The sequence below is a fragment of the Papio anubis genome, chromosome 1 (genome assembly GCF_008728515.1).
Source record: "Papio anubis isolate 15944 chromosome 1, Panubis1.0, whole genome shotgun sequence".
Taxonomy (NCBI): domain Eukaryota; kingdom Metazoa; phylum Chordata; class Mammalia; order Primates; family Cercopithecidae; genus Papio; species Papio anubis.
In genome coordinates, this window is record NC_044976.1 from 64,453,932 (window position 1) to 64,472,628 (window position 18,697).

At 36.2% G+C, this 18,697-nt stretch overlaps 1 protein-coding gene across 3 annotated transcripts in view; it reads left to right on the forward strand.

Annotated features, from left to right (window-relative positions):
- PDE4B (phosphodiesterase 4B) overlaps nucleotides 1-18,697 on the forward strand; it is a 575,666-nt gene that overhangs the window by 265,181 nt on the left and 291,788 nt on the right. Inside the window, exon 1 of one of the 3 annotated variants that reach the window (XM_031669603.1) lies at nucleotides 7,977-8,032. The exons of the other annotated variants lie outside the window; for them this stretch is intronic. Within the exon in view, the coding sequence (XP_031525463.1) occupies nucleotides 7,992-8,032 (41 nt within the window). The 5' untranslated portion in view covers nucleotides 7,977-7,991. Of the gene's footprint in view, nucleotides 1-7,976; nucleotides 8,033-18,697 lie in introns of those variants that run through there. 3 annotated transcript variants of the gene reach the window in all.

The window sequence follows — 18,697 nt, forward strand, 5'->3', positions numbered from 1 at the left end:
TAGAGTTGACTTGCTCAAGGGCACATAGTTAAGGAGCAGTGGAGATGCTGGAATAGTCTTCTGATTCACAGCCCGTTGCTCTTCATTCTCAGATGTTTTATAACTGATAATATCTTCGAAAATATCTAAGTATCTGTGGTTGGGAGGCTGCTTGAGATCACTTCCTTTTCACTGATAGGTCAGAGGACACACAAGAAGTCCGCTCTTAACATATCAGTAAGTCAGTGATGGATGAAATGAAGGGGTAAGTGTAGACGCCTCCATTTTTAAGTTACATTGTTGAGGAGAGGGGAAGAAATGCTCAACAAATTAGCTCTCTGTCTTTCTTCAATCTGTCTGCTATGATTTATCCAGTAATGTATTGGCCCCCTGAACTTGGTGCTTTTACATCTAGTACATTTCCATATCTTACATTTGAGTTAAAATTTAAATATTCATTACTTGTTATTCCGAGAGTGGAAAGATCATAAGCCTAGAATAAGGAGATTAGGTTCTACTCTAAATTCTACTGTGAACCTGAATCCCAATCATGAAAAAGTCACTACTCTTTGCCTCAGTTTCTTCACATGTAAAATTGAGGTGCTGCTTTAAATAGCATCATCTAAAATTCGTTTCAGATATTGTGAATGGAAAAGCAACAATCTCTGAATGTTACAACTGTCAGGTCAGTTACCCTCATGGATTTCATACATTTCCCATGCCTGGTTGTTGGCAGAGGGACAAGAGTGGGAGTGTGGTGTCTGTGTTAGTATTGCCAGCTGATGGGCTTTAAAACAGGAGTAGTATGGTTTGAGTAACAAAAATACCTTCTTAGGGTGCCTCACCAAATAATAGACGGTGCTGAAGAGAGTATCTAAGTAAGAGACCCGGCTATTTCTGGAGGTTTTTCAACTAGACCTACATTTAATATTTAAAAACCCGAAAACTCATATAATTAACATGTAACTTATTTGTATTAAAATTAGTATGCTGACATGATATTTTCTAAAACTGGACCACATATGCATGGATTTCCTAAATAATCCTTCAAGAGAATAGAGCAGGAAACGAAGTGATATGCCCATTTGCAGTGTGGTATGGGGCTTCCTGAATGTATAAATATGGAAGGCAGCAAGGTGGGGCTGGATACCAGTAATGCCAATAACTTAATTTCAGCATTTCAACTACTGTGTACATCCTCAAAATGCCTTTCACTTTAATTTTGTATAAATACAAATTGGATCCTGGGTTACCTTTTGCTTTAGATATGAAAAAAATGTATTTACGTTTCCCACACAACTGCTAGGAATTAAAGTAGTGTGCAAACTCCACACAAATAAATAATACATTTAAAACTGTTTCCAGAAGAATAATTTGAAAACAAAGTAGTTTTGGCACATAGGCAACAAAAAGTCCCTTTTACCTGGGTTTCTTTGATTCAGAGATTAAGCATATGGATTTATGGAGACAGATTACGTCCTCAACAAATTAAACAATACAGGATATACATTGTTGTCTCATGTAATATGAGGAAACTTTAAAATTTGTTTCCATGAATTCTATGTTCAATTGGAAATATATGTTCAATTGAGTATCAGTAGAAAAATCTATTGTTTTTACTAATGACTCAGCTGCTTAAATGATCTATTGTATCGGCGGCCAGTGGCAGGAAGGAGGCTCTGTGCAGTATTGTTGTAACCATGACATTAGTGACATCATTTAGCAGAAATAGAATTTGGGACATTTGGAAAACAAAGCAGTGGCCTCTTGGCTCAACTTTGTGAGAACCTAATAAATTCTAAGAAAGTATAACGGACAGTGTTCATTTCTCCATGTATATTTAGTGATATTATATATAGGCACACACACACAACTATATACATATTTTATTTAAATTTACCTACTAATGTATGAGATTCAAAATGCCCTATAGACTTTGGGAAGAATGTTAATCTTGTATTGCAAAGCCATGCTCTACTTTAAAAGCAATGCCATCAGATATACCGCATACTCAACAGGGCCAAGAAAACATGTAATGTTGATTCTGTTCTGAGATACACCTTTGTTAAAAAGAATACCTTCAGTTTTTCCTGTCTGACTAAAAATGATGAAAGGGAGGGTATCCTGCATGGCTGTGTTAGAGCATCAAGGTATTGGAGATCCGTAAAGGAACATCATCGTTACTGTAGAAACTAATGCTGCTCCTGCCATGGACATACAAAGGACAGACTGAAAAATGAGGAGGGGAAAAGCAATGGGAGGAAGAGGTGCCATGAAATGAGAATAAAGAAACTACACAGAAAGGACCGAATTAAGAAAAGAACAGCCTGCGGCAGAGTGGGGAATATAGACACTGAAAATTCCCATTGGAAATGTAAAAAACTGGATCACCACTTGGGTGGGTTCAAAGAAATGATGACTTTTCTATTTTTAATAGTTAAATTTTCTCTAAAGTATATGTATTTTTTTGCCTTTAGAACACCTTTTTGAATCCTGAAGTCTCTCTTAAAAATTAAATTTGAAAGAAAACAAAATAAGTAAAAGTATTGAAGTTTGTGATAGACAATGTATTTGAATACTGAGTATTAGAATCTGTGACAAGCCACTTGACCTCACCTTAAAATAGGGAAACTAATAGCAACCTCATGATTATTGGGTCAGTATAGGAGAAAACCAAATTCAAACCCTGCTCCATGGAGTGAACATGTCTATTTTGGGGAGAAGATTAGGAAATGGAATCTGGGAATATAAATTATTCAGTTTAGTATTTCAGAATGAAGAGAAAAGAGAAGATTTCTTTTCCTTTATTCCTCTCTCTGAAAAAGAATGATTTGTTCATGTTTGAAGACTGTGAACAGAGGTAGAAAACATTTATTATATCCATGTAAATATATAATTAGATGACAGTTTACAAAGTGAATGAATAGATGCTATTAAAATGCTACTTTTGACCTTCAAAAGTGTCTCAAATAGGTTTGATATTATTTAGTTATTTGCTAATTTGGATAAATTGCAGAGCAAAATTTTATATCTAGAATAGAAGATATAATATCTTTCTATAACATTTGATATGTTTTCTGGAAATGTTTACTTGTAGATTATTATCACTCATGTATTGTGGTAGACAAGGTGATGTAGCATCCAGATACCTCTTAAAAGAAACACTTGCCAGCTCCTGCCTTTTTATCCAAAGTCATACTATTCACTCCTTAGGCCAGCCTACTTTTATAGCTGATGAAGGCTGGGGTATAAAAGTATGGCCATCTTCTGAGGTTCTGTTGGGTTTACTAAGGTCGTGGTGGGGCCTGCATTGAAGCTCAGCTTTTCTTCTGCCAGTCCTGCTTGTTCCCCATCCCTTTCATGTCGTTGAGTCCAACAAGACGTTCTTAATAAACATCCTGTATGCTAAACTCCAATTCAGAGTCTGATTTCTAGAGAACACAACTGGCATCATGTACTTTACTATTGCAAGTAAAGTATCATGTGGATAAATATTTTCCATTTGAAATGTCTGTCAAGTTTTACTTTTAATGTCAGTTTTCACATGTATGCATAGCTTCAGATTACCTGTACTATCTTTTAAAAATTTACAAAGAAAGCTAAAAATGCTTGCGAAAATTGTTAGCTCATGTTTTATATGCAGAACCTTAGTGACTAAGGAATTTTAAGAAAATATTTATAGTTATAGGGTTTCAGGAGACACTACAGATCACATCAAACCCACTTGTATAGATAAGAAAGCTGGAGGGCTAAGAGGACTCTTTCAAGGCCATGCTAGGGCTTGGAACACAAGAAGGCCTACTGCTCCTTTAGTTTTCTGTGTTCAGGGACTGATTTTTTTTTTTTTTTTTTTTTTTTTTTTTTGCCTTTCTTCTCTCTTTCTTTCCTCCTCTGTTCCTTTAACCTAATTTGCTTCCTCATATTCGTAAGCCACAGCTGTTTCCCAGAACTGTGAAATCTTTTCTGAGAAATGATTAGGAGTGTGATATGTGTAGGGTGGTATACAGAGGGCACCTATAACTCCTGTAATTCTGTCAGCTTGTAACTGTGCTTAAAATTTATCAAATTAGAGGGTGTTTTCTGAACCTCATGACACTAGTGGTTTTCCCAGATGAAGTGAACGTTTCCCAGGTTTCCTCTGAGAATCCAGGAGGTAGGCTGATGGGCAGCTTCTTCATTTTACATTCAAGACTACACATTTGTACCTTCCTCCCATGAGCACAAAAAAATGTTTTCAATATTTCTTAGGCATTAGATGTAATAAAGTGTCATTAGGAGTTTTATAGTGTAGAAAAATGTATTATTTCCGAGCCCATTTTAGACTTTCTATGTGGCAGACAATGTATTTACTGCTAAACATGTTCTATAGTATATGGCCTGAATATATTCTGTAGTTATCTCATATCTAAGCAGATATTTAAGTAGTTGAGATCCATTTATCTTTCCTAAAATGCCTTAATAATATTTTATAACTGATTAGCATGTACAAAATGCTTTTATGTATGTATATTAAATGTTTGTTGAATAAATTATACATGTTTTTATATTCAGACATTAGAAAAGAAAGTTATGTAGTAATCTCACTTAATTTAAGCCTCAATCTATGAAGTAAATATTATCTTCTCCATTTTTCAATAAGAAATCTAAGAATCTGCAAGTCTAAGTTCTGATAACCACTGGCTTACACTTTCTGTGTATTATGTCCCAGACATGTTCTAGGAGCTTTATGTGTATTAACTATTTCTTTGAACAACCCAACTGAAGTTGGTACCATTATTATCGATGGCATTTTACAGATGAGTACACTGAAACACAGAGAGATAGACTAACCTGGCCAAGGCCACACAATGGGTGAATGTTAGGAGTGGGGGCTGGGCATGGTGGCTTACTCTTGTAATCCCAGCAAATTTGGGAGGCCGAGGTAGGCGGGATCACCTGAGGTTAGGAGTTCAAGACCAGCCTGGCCAACACGGTGAAACCCCATCTCCACTAAAATACAAAAAATTGGCCGGGGGTAGTGATGGGTGCTTGTAATCCCAGCTACTTGGGAGGCTGAGGCAGGAAAATTGCTTGAACCCAGAAGGCGGAAGTTGCAGTGAGCCGAGATCGCACCAGTGCACTCCAGCCTGGGTGACAAGAATGAAACTCCATCTCAATTAAAAATAATAATATTTTTTAAAAAAGAGTGGGATGCAGCCTAGGTAGGATGACCAACTATCCTGACTTGCTCAAGACTGACGGGTTTCCCAGGGCACAGGATTTTCAGTGCTCACACCGTAGCAGTCTCAGGTAAGTAGAACAGCTGGTCGGCCTAAATCCAGTTTATCTGCTCTAGGACCTATACCCTTACGCACCTAGCTCTTCTGTTTGTCATGCATAAGGTGGTGGATCCAGGGTTTGAACCCTCATTGAGTGACTCTGAAGCCTGTGCTTTTATATTTCCATCATGTTGCCGTGATTTGTATTTTAATACAAATATATCACAAAAAGTGATCACAGATTACTAACGTATAATGTGTTTGGATAGGTAATCAATACCAAAGCCTAATACATTTAGTTAGACAGGAACGTGCATTCAGATATTTGTCATGATTCTTTTGTAAACAACTTTATTGGGGGATAATTGATAGCAAAAAAGCACATATTTAGGTATACAATTTGGACATACGCATACACCCATGTAACAGTCACTATAACCAAGGTAAAAAGCATATTTATCACTTCTAAAAGTTTTCTCATGCCTCCACCTTTTAGTAAGTTCTAGAGATCTGTTCAACGTAGTGTCTATCTATAATTAATGATACGATGTTGTGCTCTTTAAACGTTGTTAGGAGGGTAGATCTCATGCTTTGATTCCTAATTGGCTTCATCTCATTTGACATCTGGCTGTTTAATTTTTCTTACACTTCGGTTTCTCCCAAAAGCCTATTCCCTATTTCCCATAAGTTGCTATGGACTTGTACTATAGATTGATATTTTATTCTTCCCTTTCCCATCGGTCACTCCTGAATGGTATCTTTCTCATGTGTACCCTACTTCAACTTCACTTTCCCTGATGGGTCTGAAATATATGATGTATACATTCAGTATCCACAGGTGCCTGCCAGCTTCCTCTTCTGTCATGGTTCCTCGTTATCTATAGGCCCCTACTTCTCTAAGTGTTATTGTTTCCCTAATCCCAACTCCTCACATCTCTTTAGTTTCATGACATCTTCCTGTAATATTGTGCCAATAAAACTACCTTCAGATTTGAGAGAAGGGAGAAATCAATATAAACTAGTGTTGTCGTGGACACCTTTAAAGAGATGACATTAGTCAAGCTGCATTTTAAGGAGTGCAAATGCGATTTAGATGAGCATCAGTAATATCAAATTCTTGATTTTGCTGATTTAGATTTTGAAGGAAGATTATAGTCTAGGAACTAAGAAATATTTAATTAGTCTTTCTTTTTGATTTCATGAACTTTTCATGAGTGAACTACTAGGTGACTTATGCAATTTCTAGACTCTGTCTTTGAAGGCAGTGTTCTTAAATTGTGGAGGCACATGGTGCTTAATTGTATTGGAGGTTGGCTTTGCATTGTAAAGAGCATGTTTGCATAACACTTATCAGGTAAGTTACTTTTGGCTAGCATTTATTTAACTTCCTTGAGCCTCAATTACCTTTTGGCTAGCTGTACTTACCATGTAGAGTTGTTGTAAGAATAAAAATAGATAAAGGATTAATAAAATAGCTAGTTTAGTGCCTGGCACTCAGTAGCTATTATTAGTCTTACCTAAAGTGTTGTTATTCTGTTCATGGATGAAGGCAACTGATTTTCGACTTCTTTTGATACTCTAATGAGATAACAAGTACATGAGAACGGATGACTGTGGTTAGTACTGTAGGTCAGGAATAAGAAATTATTTTTAAACTCCTCCCACTCTTTCCCTCTTTAGCAACTCCTTCTTTGTCTGGATTGAGATTTATGTAGATGCTTTTTCCCAGTGCTTCAGTACTAAATGTTTAAGAATGCCAGATATTTTAATTTAAAAGCATACTTTTTCATCAAAAATGACGCCTTAGAAATATTAATGTTAACAGTACATAAAATTTTGAGATATAAATATAGCACACTCTGAACAAAATTTGCGTTTGACCATGTTGATATGTTAGATGTTAGATTGAGGTAGACAGAGAGTTTGTGATTACGCATTTTATCTAGAAAAAGGTAACTATCAGAAATGTTCTATTGTTCAATATTGTTTACATTCATATTTCAACAGAGCTACCACTTTTGGTAAATACCAATATGTGTAATGTTTTCTGGCTACACTTCCCTAGAACAAAATTTATATTTTTTCCATGATTGATTTAACTTCCTTATTTGAATATATTTTATAGTTAGGTATGTAGGTGATGCTTACTTTATTTATGCTACTAACTTTTTAAAAATTTACTTATTGAACAGTGCCTTTCAGGCTGATGGGGCCTCTGGAGGCAATAAGAAATAGCAGGGAAAATAAATGAAATTATTTTTAATTTCAATTGTTATTTGCATGCAGTTTCTTTTCTTTCAGACCTTTTCTCTATTACAGAAGTTGTGGGGGTTGGAGGGAGAGAAAGGGAACAAGAGAGAGATATGTGTAAAATTGCTTCTCCTGGCTGTGGTCAGAAGGGTATATGACTGTGGAAGAATGGTCAGAGACATGCAATGCTAATTGCTTTGAAGGTGGAGGAAGGTGGCCAGGAGCCAAAGAATGAAGGCAGCATCTAGATATGAAGAAAGCAAGGAAAAAAAAAAAAAATATATATATATATATATATTTCCTTACTTGGTAAACTTTGTGGATGTGATTAAAGATATGGAGCTTGAGATGAGTTATATGATTGTGATCAGTTTAATCACACGAATCTTTAAAAGTGGAAGACCTTTTATGCCTTTCCCGGTTGTGGTTAAAGGGAGATGTGACTACAGAAGAATCATCAGAGAGATACAACATTGATGGCTTTGATGATGGAGGGATGTGATCATGAGTCAAGAAATGCAGGTCACGTTTGGAAGCTGGAAAAGGTAAGGAAGTAGATTCTCACTTAGGGTCTCCAGAAAGGAACATAACCCTGCTGACACTTTGACTTTTTTCCAGCAAAACCTGTGTCTTATTTCTGACCTCCATAAATGTAAAAAAATACATTTGCATTGTTTAAGTCACTAACTTTGCAGTAATTTATAACAGCAGCAATAAAAACTAATTCATGTATACATTTCATATTATATTGAAGGAAATAAATATATTTTCATTGTTTTGAATGTATGTATATTCATCTCTAGCATAATCTATAGTAATATATGCTTAAATTATCATCCTGTACCCAAGACAAATTTATTTATAGGAGTCCCCAGTTTGGTGCACCATGACTTACATAGAGGGAACTCTTTCCTTATTTCAATGGATATTTACTGAGCACTTAGTATACACTAAGTGCTAAGTGCTGGATATGCTGTAAATAATAGTAGACATGTTTCCTACTCTTACTACATTATTGCAACATTAGTCATTACTAGTTCTGCCATGTTTTCTCCTTTTTAGGTTGTACTAAAAAGGAGGAAATACTAAAAGAGTATTGTACTAAAAGAGTTCTTGGATAAGGGACTCTTTCTTTCTTGGTTTGCAGTTAGCACTGTTCCAACAGTATGAAGACATAAACAATTTTTAAAGAATGGAAGTCTTTTTGAGGCTAATACATACAACATTAGTTCATTTTTATGCTGCTGATTAAGACATACTAAAGACAAACATGAGACTGGGCAATTTCAAAAGAAAGAGGTTTATTGGACTTACAGTTCCACATGGCTGGGAGGCCTCACAATCACTGGGGGAAGGTGAAAGGCAAGGAGGAGCAAGTCACGTCTTACATGAATGGCAACAGGCAAAAAGAGACCTTGTGCAGGGAAGCTCCCATTTTTAAAATCATCAGATCTTGTGGAGCTTATTCACTGTCACCTGAACAGCATGGGAGAGACCTGCTCCCGTGATTCAGTTATCTCCCACAGGGTCCCTCCTACATCATGTGGGAATTATGGGAGCTATGTGATGAGATTTGGGTGGGGACACAAAACCAAACCATATCATTCCACCCCTGGTCCTTCCCAAATCTCATGTCTTCACATTTCAAAACCAATCATCCCTTCCCGACAATTCCCCAAAGTCAACTCATTTCAGCATTAACTCAGAAGTCCACAGTCCAAAGTCTCATCTGAGACAAGGCAAGTTTCTTTCACCTATGAGCCTATGAAATCAAAAGCATGCTAGTTACTTCCTAGATACAATGGGGGTACAGTTACCGGGTAAATACAGCCATTTAGAATGGGAGAAATTGGCCAAAACAAAGGGACTATGGGCCCCATGCAAGTCTGAAAACCAGCAGGGGAGTCAAATCTTAAAGCTCCCAAATGATCTCCTTTGTCTTCGTGTCTCACATCCAGATGCTAATGGAAGAGGTGGGTTTCCACTGGACAGCTCCACTCATCTGGCTTTACAGAGTGCAGCCTTCCTTCCACCTGTTTTCATGGGTTAGCATCTGTGGCTTTTCCAGGTGCATGGTGCAAACTGTCAGTGGATCTACCACTCTGTTGTCTAGAGGACGGTGTCCCTCTTCTCACAGCTCTACTAGGCAGTGCCCCACTAGGGACTCTGTATAGGGGCTCTGACCACACATTTCCCTTCTACACTGCCCCAGCAGAGGTTCTCCATCAGGGCCCTGCTCCTGCAACAAACTTTTGCCTGGGCATGCAGGCATTTCCATACATCCTCTGAAGTCTAAGCAGAGGTTTCTCAAACTTCAATTATTGATGTCTGTGCACCTGCAGGCTCAACACCATGTGGAAGTTACCAAGGCTTGGGACTTGCACCCTCTGAAGCCATGGCCTGAGCTGTACCTTGGCCCCTTGTAGTCATGGCTGGAGAGGCTGGGACACAGGGCACCAAGCTTCGACTGCACACAGCACAGGGGACCTGGGCCCAGCCCATGAAACCATTTTTTTCCCTAGACCTCCAGTAAAGGAGGGAGAGGGACTACCATGAAGATCTTTGCAATGCCCTGGAGACATTTCTTCTGTTGTCTTGGGGATTAACATTTGATTCCTCATTACTTACACAAATTTTTGTAGCTGACTTGAATTTCTCCTCAGAATATGGGATTTTCTTTTCTATCACATTGTCAAGCTGCAAATTTTTTGAACTTTTATGCTCTGCATCCCTTATAAAACTGAATGCCTTTAACAGTACCCAAGTCACCTCTTGAATGTTTCCTGCTTAGACATTTTTTCCACCATATACCCTAAATCATCCCTCTCAAATTCAAAGTTCCACAAATCTCTAGGGCAGAGGCAAAATGCCACCAGTCTCTGTGCTAAAACACAACAAGAGTCGCCTTTGCTCCAGTTCCCAACAGGTTCCTCATTTCCATCTGAGACCATCTCAGCCTAGACTTTACTCTTTATATCACTTTCAGCATTTTCCTCAAAGCCATTCAACAAGTCTCTAGGAAATTCCAAGCCTTCCCACATTTTCCTGTCTTCTTCTGAGTCCACTAAACTGTTCCAACCTCTGCCTGTTACCCAGTTCCAAAGTTACTTCCACACTTTCAGGAATCTTTTCAGCAACCCCCCACTCTACTGGCACCAATTTGCTGTATTAGTCTGTTCTCATGCTGCTGAGAAAGACATACTGGAGACTGGTCAATTTACAAAAGGCAGAAGTTTATTGAACTTACAGTTCCACATGGCTGGGGAGGCCCCACAGTCATGGAGGAAGGTGAAAGGCACATTAAGTCACATCTCACATGAATGGCAGTTGGCAGAGAGCTTGTGCAGGGAAACTTTCATTTTTAAAACCATCAGATTTTGTGAGACTTACTCACTATCTTGAGAATAACACAGAAAAGACCTGCCCGCATGATTCAATAACCTCCCACTGGGTCCCTCCCCTAACACGTGGGAATTATGGGGGCCACATGATGAGATTTGGGTGAAGACACAGAAAAGTCATATCACATATATATTCAGGTATTTTAATATTTTCTCATATAGCATGGGATCAAAAGAGAGCTTATTTTGTTTGGCTATAACACATTGTTTTTAAGATACCTCTTACAGTGGAACACCTGATAATTTAAAACAATTTCTGGCCAAAATGGCAGTGACCAAGGAAAAAGCTCAATTAGAATTTCAAGTCTATACACATTTGGAATCCAACCCTGACTTCAAAAACAGTTTTTAAGTAAGTCATTCTGTGAAAACTAAACTATAAATTACACATATGTAAAGATTAATTCTTTAACTACTATATCATAGCATGCTCCCTGAATGTTAACAGCTCTTATTTGTTTCAGAAGGGACTTCAGGCAACAATTTATATCTTGTGGTTTTCAATCTGGCTTCATTTGTCACTGGGTTCTGAAGCTTCAGGATTAAATTTTGTAGTACTAGTGAACACAGACTCTTTATCAAATGTTCATGACTATTACTCTTTCGGTATTATGCAAAAAGTAGAAAGAAAAATACATAGGACCAAAATATTAGAGTTTTTACTTGCTGTAAAATTCTTCCCGTATTTAAAATACATAGTATAATACCTGTTTTTTTCCTTAAAAGAACATTCAGAAAAATGTAGCACTCTTTATGTGCTTTCCAATATGGTGGTCATTAGCCAGACGTGTGAATATTGAATGCTTAGAATATAGCTGTCTAAACTGGTTACGAGTGTAAAACACACACTGGAATTTGAAGATTTAGTATAAAATGAAAATATTTAAAATACATCATAACAAACTTTGTATTGATTACATGCTGAAATTGTAATATTTTGATATATTTGGCTAAGTAAGATGTATTGCTAGTTAATATTGCCCATTTCTTTTTACTTGTTTAAAAACATAGCTACTAAAAAATTTATAACTCTAAGTGTGCTTTGCTTCTGTGACTTGTGTATTTTTGTCAGACACTGCTGTTTTAGATGTTAAGTTAGTTATTCCAATTGTAGGAAAATATAGGGAACCATGTTTGGATTTTTAAATATTAAGTGTGAGGTCAGTGTTTCCTGACTAGCGAAGCCGCTCCTGCTTGGTCCTTCTCTTCTTCCTGAGTCTGGTGTTTCAGTGGGGGTATCTTTCTTGTAAAGAGAGTGAAAAATAGGTTTAATACATTTAAGAAAATGATTAGAATGTCATTGAATGACATCAAAAGAAGTGAATAAAATTGGAAAAGAAGAGTGGGCAGCATTTTATTCTGTCATCAATAGCTATGTTCTTTGTCCTTTTTCAGGGAATCTCTAGAACATGTCCTTTGAAAATGAGAAAGATAGCCTGTTTATTCACCAGATAAAGATTACATGTGGTCTTTAGCAAGAAATATGAACTCAGAAGGATGACAGATTTTAACCTCAATTTGAATGGAAGGGAAGCATTGTGTAAGAAGGATTAAATAATGTGACTTCACACTGTCTTCATACTACATAATAACTGAAAATTGATTGGCAATATAGCATTTATTATTTTATTGCAATACTGTTATTAGAACACGGGAAAGTGGTTATCCAAATGCCCATGCTTTCTAAGGAGGAAGCCAAAGGTCTGATGTCTGGAAATGAGTTCAGACTATCTTCCCACTAAGAGTAAAAACTTCTCGATTTCATGAAGGACAGGCTGGAGAAAGGCAAAAAAAGACCACCTATAAAATGGATACAGAGAGAGGAGATTGAATCGTAAAGTCTCTAAGCCTTTGTCCAATTATAAGATTTTTTCTCTTGTTTCGAGACTTTATTAAAGTTCTATGATCTACACTCATTGTGTAAAATTGATAAAGGTTAATATTATTACCATCTAATCTATTGAATACTATTTTATTTAAACTGATATACCAAAGGAAATCATAAGCTTTGTGTTAGCAAAAGGGAAAGATTTTCAGTATTCTCTTACTGCTTATAAATAACTGTTTTATCACACACCAGGGCCTGTTGGGGGTGGGGGGCAAGGGGAGGGAGAGCATTAGGACAAATACCTAATGTATGTGGGGATTAAAACCTAGATGATGGGTTGATAGGTGCAGCAAACCACCATGGCACATATATACCTACGTAACAAACCTGCACATTCTGCACATGTATCCCAGAACTTAAAGTAAAATAAAAAATAATTAAAAAGAAGTTCTTAATTATCTCCAGGGAGAGAGAGACATAATTGTGAGGTTCATAAAGAAGGAAATTAAAAATGATCATACTTTGTTTCCCAAATGGATCTTTGCTTGTTTTTGGAGCAAGGATAAGAGGTTGCTTATACACCTAGTTTTGCAAAAGGTTGAATACTTTAGCCATCTTACCATTTAAACATTGCTGATATTCTATATCCCGAGCCAGGGAAAAGAGATTCTGTCTAAGCAAGCAAATCTGAACACTAAAATACCTTAGTTAAAAGGAAAAGCAGGAGCTACTCCGGGTTTCTTTACAAAATGCAATTTTTCGTCCACAAATAAACTCACTGGTGCTAATCTTGTAAACAGTGGTAACTACGGCACCTAAATAAAAATGGCACTTTATTCATTAGCACCATGGAGGGTTTATAGGAGATCACTTTGAAAGATATACTCAGGAAGACAACTTGGGGATTCTGTATAACTCTCTTAAAAGAACTCAAAATGCTCTCAGATGGTAGTGGAAATTAAGCTTTTTCTGCATGACTTCAGGTGAATTAGGAAGAAGAAAAAATGTTGAAGGAGAAGGAAATTTTGTTCAAGTTTACCAAAGAGCTTCCCAACAAATAGAGATTATAGTGAAATTGGTGACATTTGGAAGCCCTAAAAGTTCAGCTGTGAAATAAAGTGTAAAGCAGAGGATTGAAAATTGTTGTAAAGTATGCTAGAGTGGAATTTCAGCCTCAGGTAGAAATTAGGTATGATGCTAGGCAAGCTGACCTTCAAAGACCCTTCAATGTTAAATTCTATGAAAAGCAATGATTGATTTGTGTTAGTTTTCTAAAAAGAAACTTTCAGTATCTGTGCTGCATTAAGTATTGCAAATCCAAATGAAATGCATTATTATTTAAAATTTTTGACCATTTTAATACAATTCATTGTGCTCTCTTTCACATCCCTCTTTAGTGCAGTGAAGAACATGCTTATTAGTATGGATCCTCATGTTTCAGAAGAGTCCTTTTTCTGAGTGGTAAATCAAGCATGTCGGTGTCTCTGTAACAATCCCAAATACAACATAGCCTGGTAGCTGGTGGTACTGCTGGCACTGCTTGTCTCTAGCTTGACCTTATTAAAACATTGATCAGCAATGGCCTCACGTAGCTTATTTGCACACAGCTGCCTCACAGTAGATATCATTTGTTTTGCGCCCTAGTGGTTTTGCCCAATGAGTAGTTTAAAAGACACTAAACTTAAAATCCTCACAGCACTGCAAACATGGGAATTTGTCTGTAGTTTCTTACTCAGTTGGAATGACAAAAGGTTAGGTGAAAAGAGAAGGTGAATATTATTTACTTCAGTGGTTCTAAACTCTGAAAATAATTACCAGAGTCTGGACCCCCTACTTAGGGATTCTGATGTAATTTATCTACAGTGGGTACTGGGCTCTGGTATTTTTTGACAGCTCCCCAGGTAATTCTAATGTGAAGCCAAGGTTGGGAAAAACTAGTCTTTTCTAATCATTTTCTTATTATACTTTATTTTATTTTTTAAATTGATACATAATGATTAGGCATGTTTATGGAGTACATAGTGATGTTTTAATACATATGTAAAGATCAGATTGGTGTCATTAGCAGAACCACCATCTCAAACATTTATCATTTCTTTATGTTGAGAATATTCAATATCCCAACAGTTAGGGAACTGTTGTATCTTCTCTTTTTAAATCAAATTTAAACACCTTGTAAATAATGGAAAGAAATTCTTTATTCCAACAATTGAATCATTGAGCCAATATAAATTTCTAGAGAGACATTTTGAATTGGATCTTTTTGGAAGAGATAGGGAAACAGTCTTCCCCAGGAAGCACTGTCACCCCTCTCTCTAAGGTAACATGACAGTCTGAGGTGATGAATGTTTCCTTGAAGTAAGAGTACTAAAGGTACAAGGAAAAGACTGCTTTTTCCTGTCTTCAAGCCTTTGCACCTACCATGCCATCAGACTGGCATGTTCTTTTCTCACTTTAGATTGGAGAGTGCCCATTCATTTTTAAAAATCCCATGCCACTGTCATCATCCCTAAAGTCTTTCTTAATGTCTCCCAGGAAGTATTAGCTGCTCCCCTCATCTGCATACGCAGTTCATATCTCTCCTATTGGACATATTCCCAGTTATACAATTTATTTACTCACACATGAAAATCTGAACTCTTCAAAGCTAGACACCCCACCTAGGACTAACCTATTGGTGTGTTTTCTAGTATAGTTAATGACATGTATTATGCACTCAAGAAAAGTTTATTAAAATAAAATAAATAATTGGGTTGGTGCATGAATGAGTGAGTGTAAGTGAAGTCGCAGATATTCTTGCTGTCACTAGAGAAGCTGAAACAGATTGATTGAATAAACATAAAAACCATAGGTTTCTGCCCTGAACCATTAAATACAAAGTATACAAAGAATGTCCCAAGAATCCTCCTTTGATATACAATAAAAACATCTAACATCTTAGGCCCTGGTATCAAAGACTGTATAAATAAGCACGGTGAAGGACCCTCATGAACTGGTTATGTCACCCTATTTCCTAGCAAAATGCTGTGGAAGATGACATTTTAGCAGTTGTGATAATAAGACTTTATTTTTCAAAGTTCCCAATAATGTAAACTGAGTTACGAAAGTCTGGAATCCAGAAACAAATGACCTACAGTCTTCTAGTTGGTTTTCTAACTGTGAATTTAACAGTATCTGGAACCTGTTTCCTATACATTGGCTATGACTTTGGACTTCCTAAGGAACCAAACTGTATTTGTACTCTTATCCTGGTTGCATTTCCAACCCTTAAAATCTCGAGTCCTAAGAAAAATTATTTAAGTCCTTGTCCAATAGATCCAATCAACTACTACACCTACAACATAAAGAAGATAAGAAGCTGTCATCCAGGTGTTCACTAGCAAATCTGGTCACCTCTCAGGTTGTAGTCATGTGACATCTATCATTTATTTCTTGCGTGCTCCAGCTTCCTTTCCTCTGGGTAAGTGAAACCCAAAATCCATATCAGCCACTTATGCTGCCCCAAGGTCCCAGGAACCCCTAGCTTTAGTTCTATCTGTCTAAAATACTATTATGAACATATGATTTAATTTGTATTCCCTCAAGTCCTTTAAAAACTTAGGTTATAACCAGAATAGAACAATTTTTTAAATTAACATTAAGTAGAAGAATCAGTTTCTTTTTTTCCTTTTGATATGTTTGTTTCTTAAATTTAAAAGTAGGAAATGTCTAAATGTGTTCAAATAAATGAATGATCAAAGCCAAAATCAGAAGCAGGTTTTATAGTTTATGGAAGGTACTTTTGCATAAAATAATCCATAAAGAACATCCAGTATGTTTTCTCTGAGTCCTCTGAAATGAACAGGTGCTTTGCTATTTAGTTAGAACTCTCACTACTGAACATTATAATAACGTTTGGGAAAGATCAGAATTAACAATAAGTCAGTGAGTTACCCAAAATTGAGTCAGTGCTTTTCTTCAGAGAGTAATATGTTGTGAACAAAAATTGAGGTATGATTAAACAGAATTAGATATTCATACTCCTCAATATTATTTTCATTTTAGGTTTCACTCAAGTTTTTCTTAGCCTTTGTTAGCAAAAACAGAATTTGCTTCCAATAGTGCTAATGAAGTGTTGTCAATGAAGGAATTATTTACAGAGTTGTAATCAAGGTAAGGGACAAAGCAAGGGTTGATGCGATGCCAAGAAGCTAATGACAGTGGGAAGCCTACATCTGAAAAAGTGAAAGTGCAGAAAGTAAAACAGAGTTACTGGGGCAGGAGCTGATGCAGAAGAGAAGGGCCGCTCAGTGGAGCTGTGGAAATGGAAGTCACCAGCTGTTCTGCTCTACTAAAAAAAATAAAGAAATGAGGAAAGACAAGAAAAGGAAAAAAAGGAGGCAGTTCAGAGATAGAGGGGGATACAGAAGAAATAGCTATGGTCTGCCTCTCTTTTGCCCTCCAGTTTCTTGCTGGTGTTTACTGTTAGCCAAACGAAAGCCAAGTGGAGCTTCCTCCTTAGCCCATTTACCAGTAGAGTTCTCATTGACTCTTTTTCTCAGGGCTTATTGTTTTCCTGGACCCTGAAGTCTAATTTTTCCTGATACCTCTATGGAACCTTAGGGTTGCAGTGTGTTTTACTGAATTCTTGGACACTGCACTTTGTTCTCCTATCTTTATTAGAATGTTACACCTTATGTTTTAACTTGAGTGCCAACTCTTAACTATTAGTAGCATTTACTAAAAAATATTCTGAATGAGCTTTATGTCTTTGGTATTTCTTGCCAACTCAGAGGTTAAAAAGAAAAAAAATGTTTCAGAAACGTTTACAATCTTTTCCCCTAAACTATATTATTGCTTTTCTCATTTTATAACTCTGCAACATGAATTTGGCTATAAAATAAAAATTTCATTACTTTTAAATAATAAATAGAAAATTAATATTTTCTTATTCTTGCTATTTAAACGTTTCCATATACTTCCTTAGATTTCTGTGTCGAACTTCTTCTTTCAAGATTTTAAATCAAAGCCCAGAATTTCCTTAGAGGTAGATTTATAAATAATGTATTAAATTATTTGTTTAAATATCAAAGAAATCTCTTGTGGTATTACTAATGAAATTGGAATTAAAGATTGATGTTAACTAGTTCTTAGTTAACATCAATCTTTATTAATTCATCCATTCATTCATTCATGGAGCTAAATATTTATTGAGTAGCTATTACCATATGTCGTTGAATTTAAGTTGCCATCAATTTTAAGTAGTATCCTGATTTCAGAAACATTAAAATGTAAAAAAATGCATACTTTAGAATTAATGAATAATATGTGTGGTAGGTGTATTTCAATTTAGAATAACTTATGGTTGGGAAATAGTTTATGATCTAGAATTGATTACCAAAGGCAAGCAAAGCAAAACAAAACCAGATTACTGGAGTTTCAGTTGTCATTTTTATATGTTGCTTTTCTTTTTTCAATAAGTCTGTTTATGTCTTGAATGCGGGAACTGTATTATACTTCTTTGACATTCTCTGGGTGTGATTGTAAAATGTAATCATAGAATATTAGTTACGGAAGAGACTTTGGTGATCATTTAGTCATCTAGTCCAACGTCCTCATTTATAGAAGAAGGGATCAGAGAAGGGCTAAGTTGCCCTGATTGCCTAGCTAGTTAGTAGCAGAGTGAATGAACACTGAAATTCAGTTCTCAAATTATTTTTCCAGTGTTTTGATCTATTATTATACAATGTAAGTTTTAAGAGTAGATAGCAATGAATATACATACACATATTGTATGTTTACCAAGGTCATAATTAACTCCAATATTAGTCCTCCACTTAGGTACTAGGGTTTTACTTTAATTTAACCTTAGTACAAAAAGGCTTAGTGATGTCTTTTGTCACCTTTAGATATATACATGTGTTAGTAGTAGGTTTTACTTTAGCAAAACTTCATCCATTTCCTGTTATATTAAATGGCTCATTCAGTCTTCTTTTGGGTGC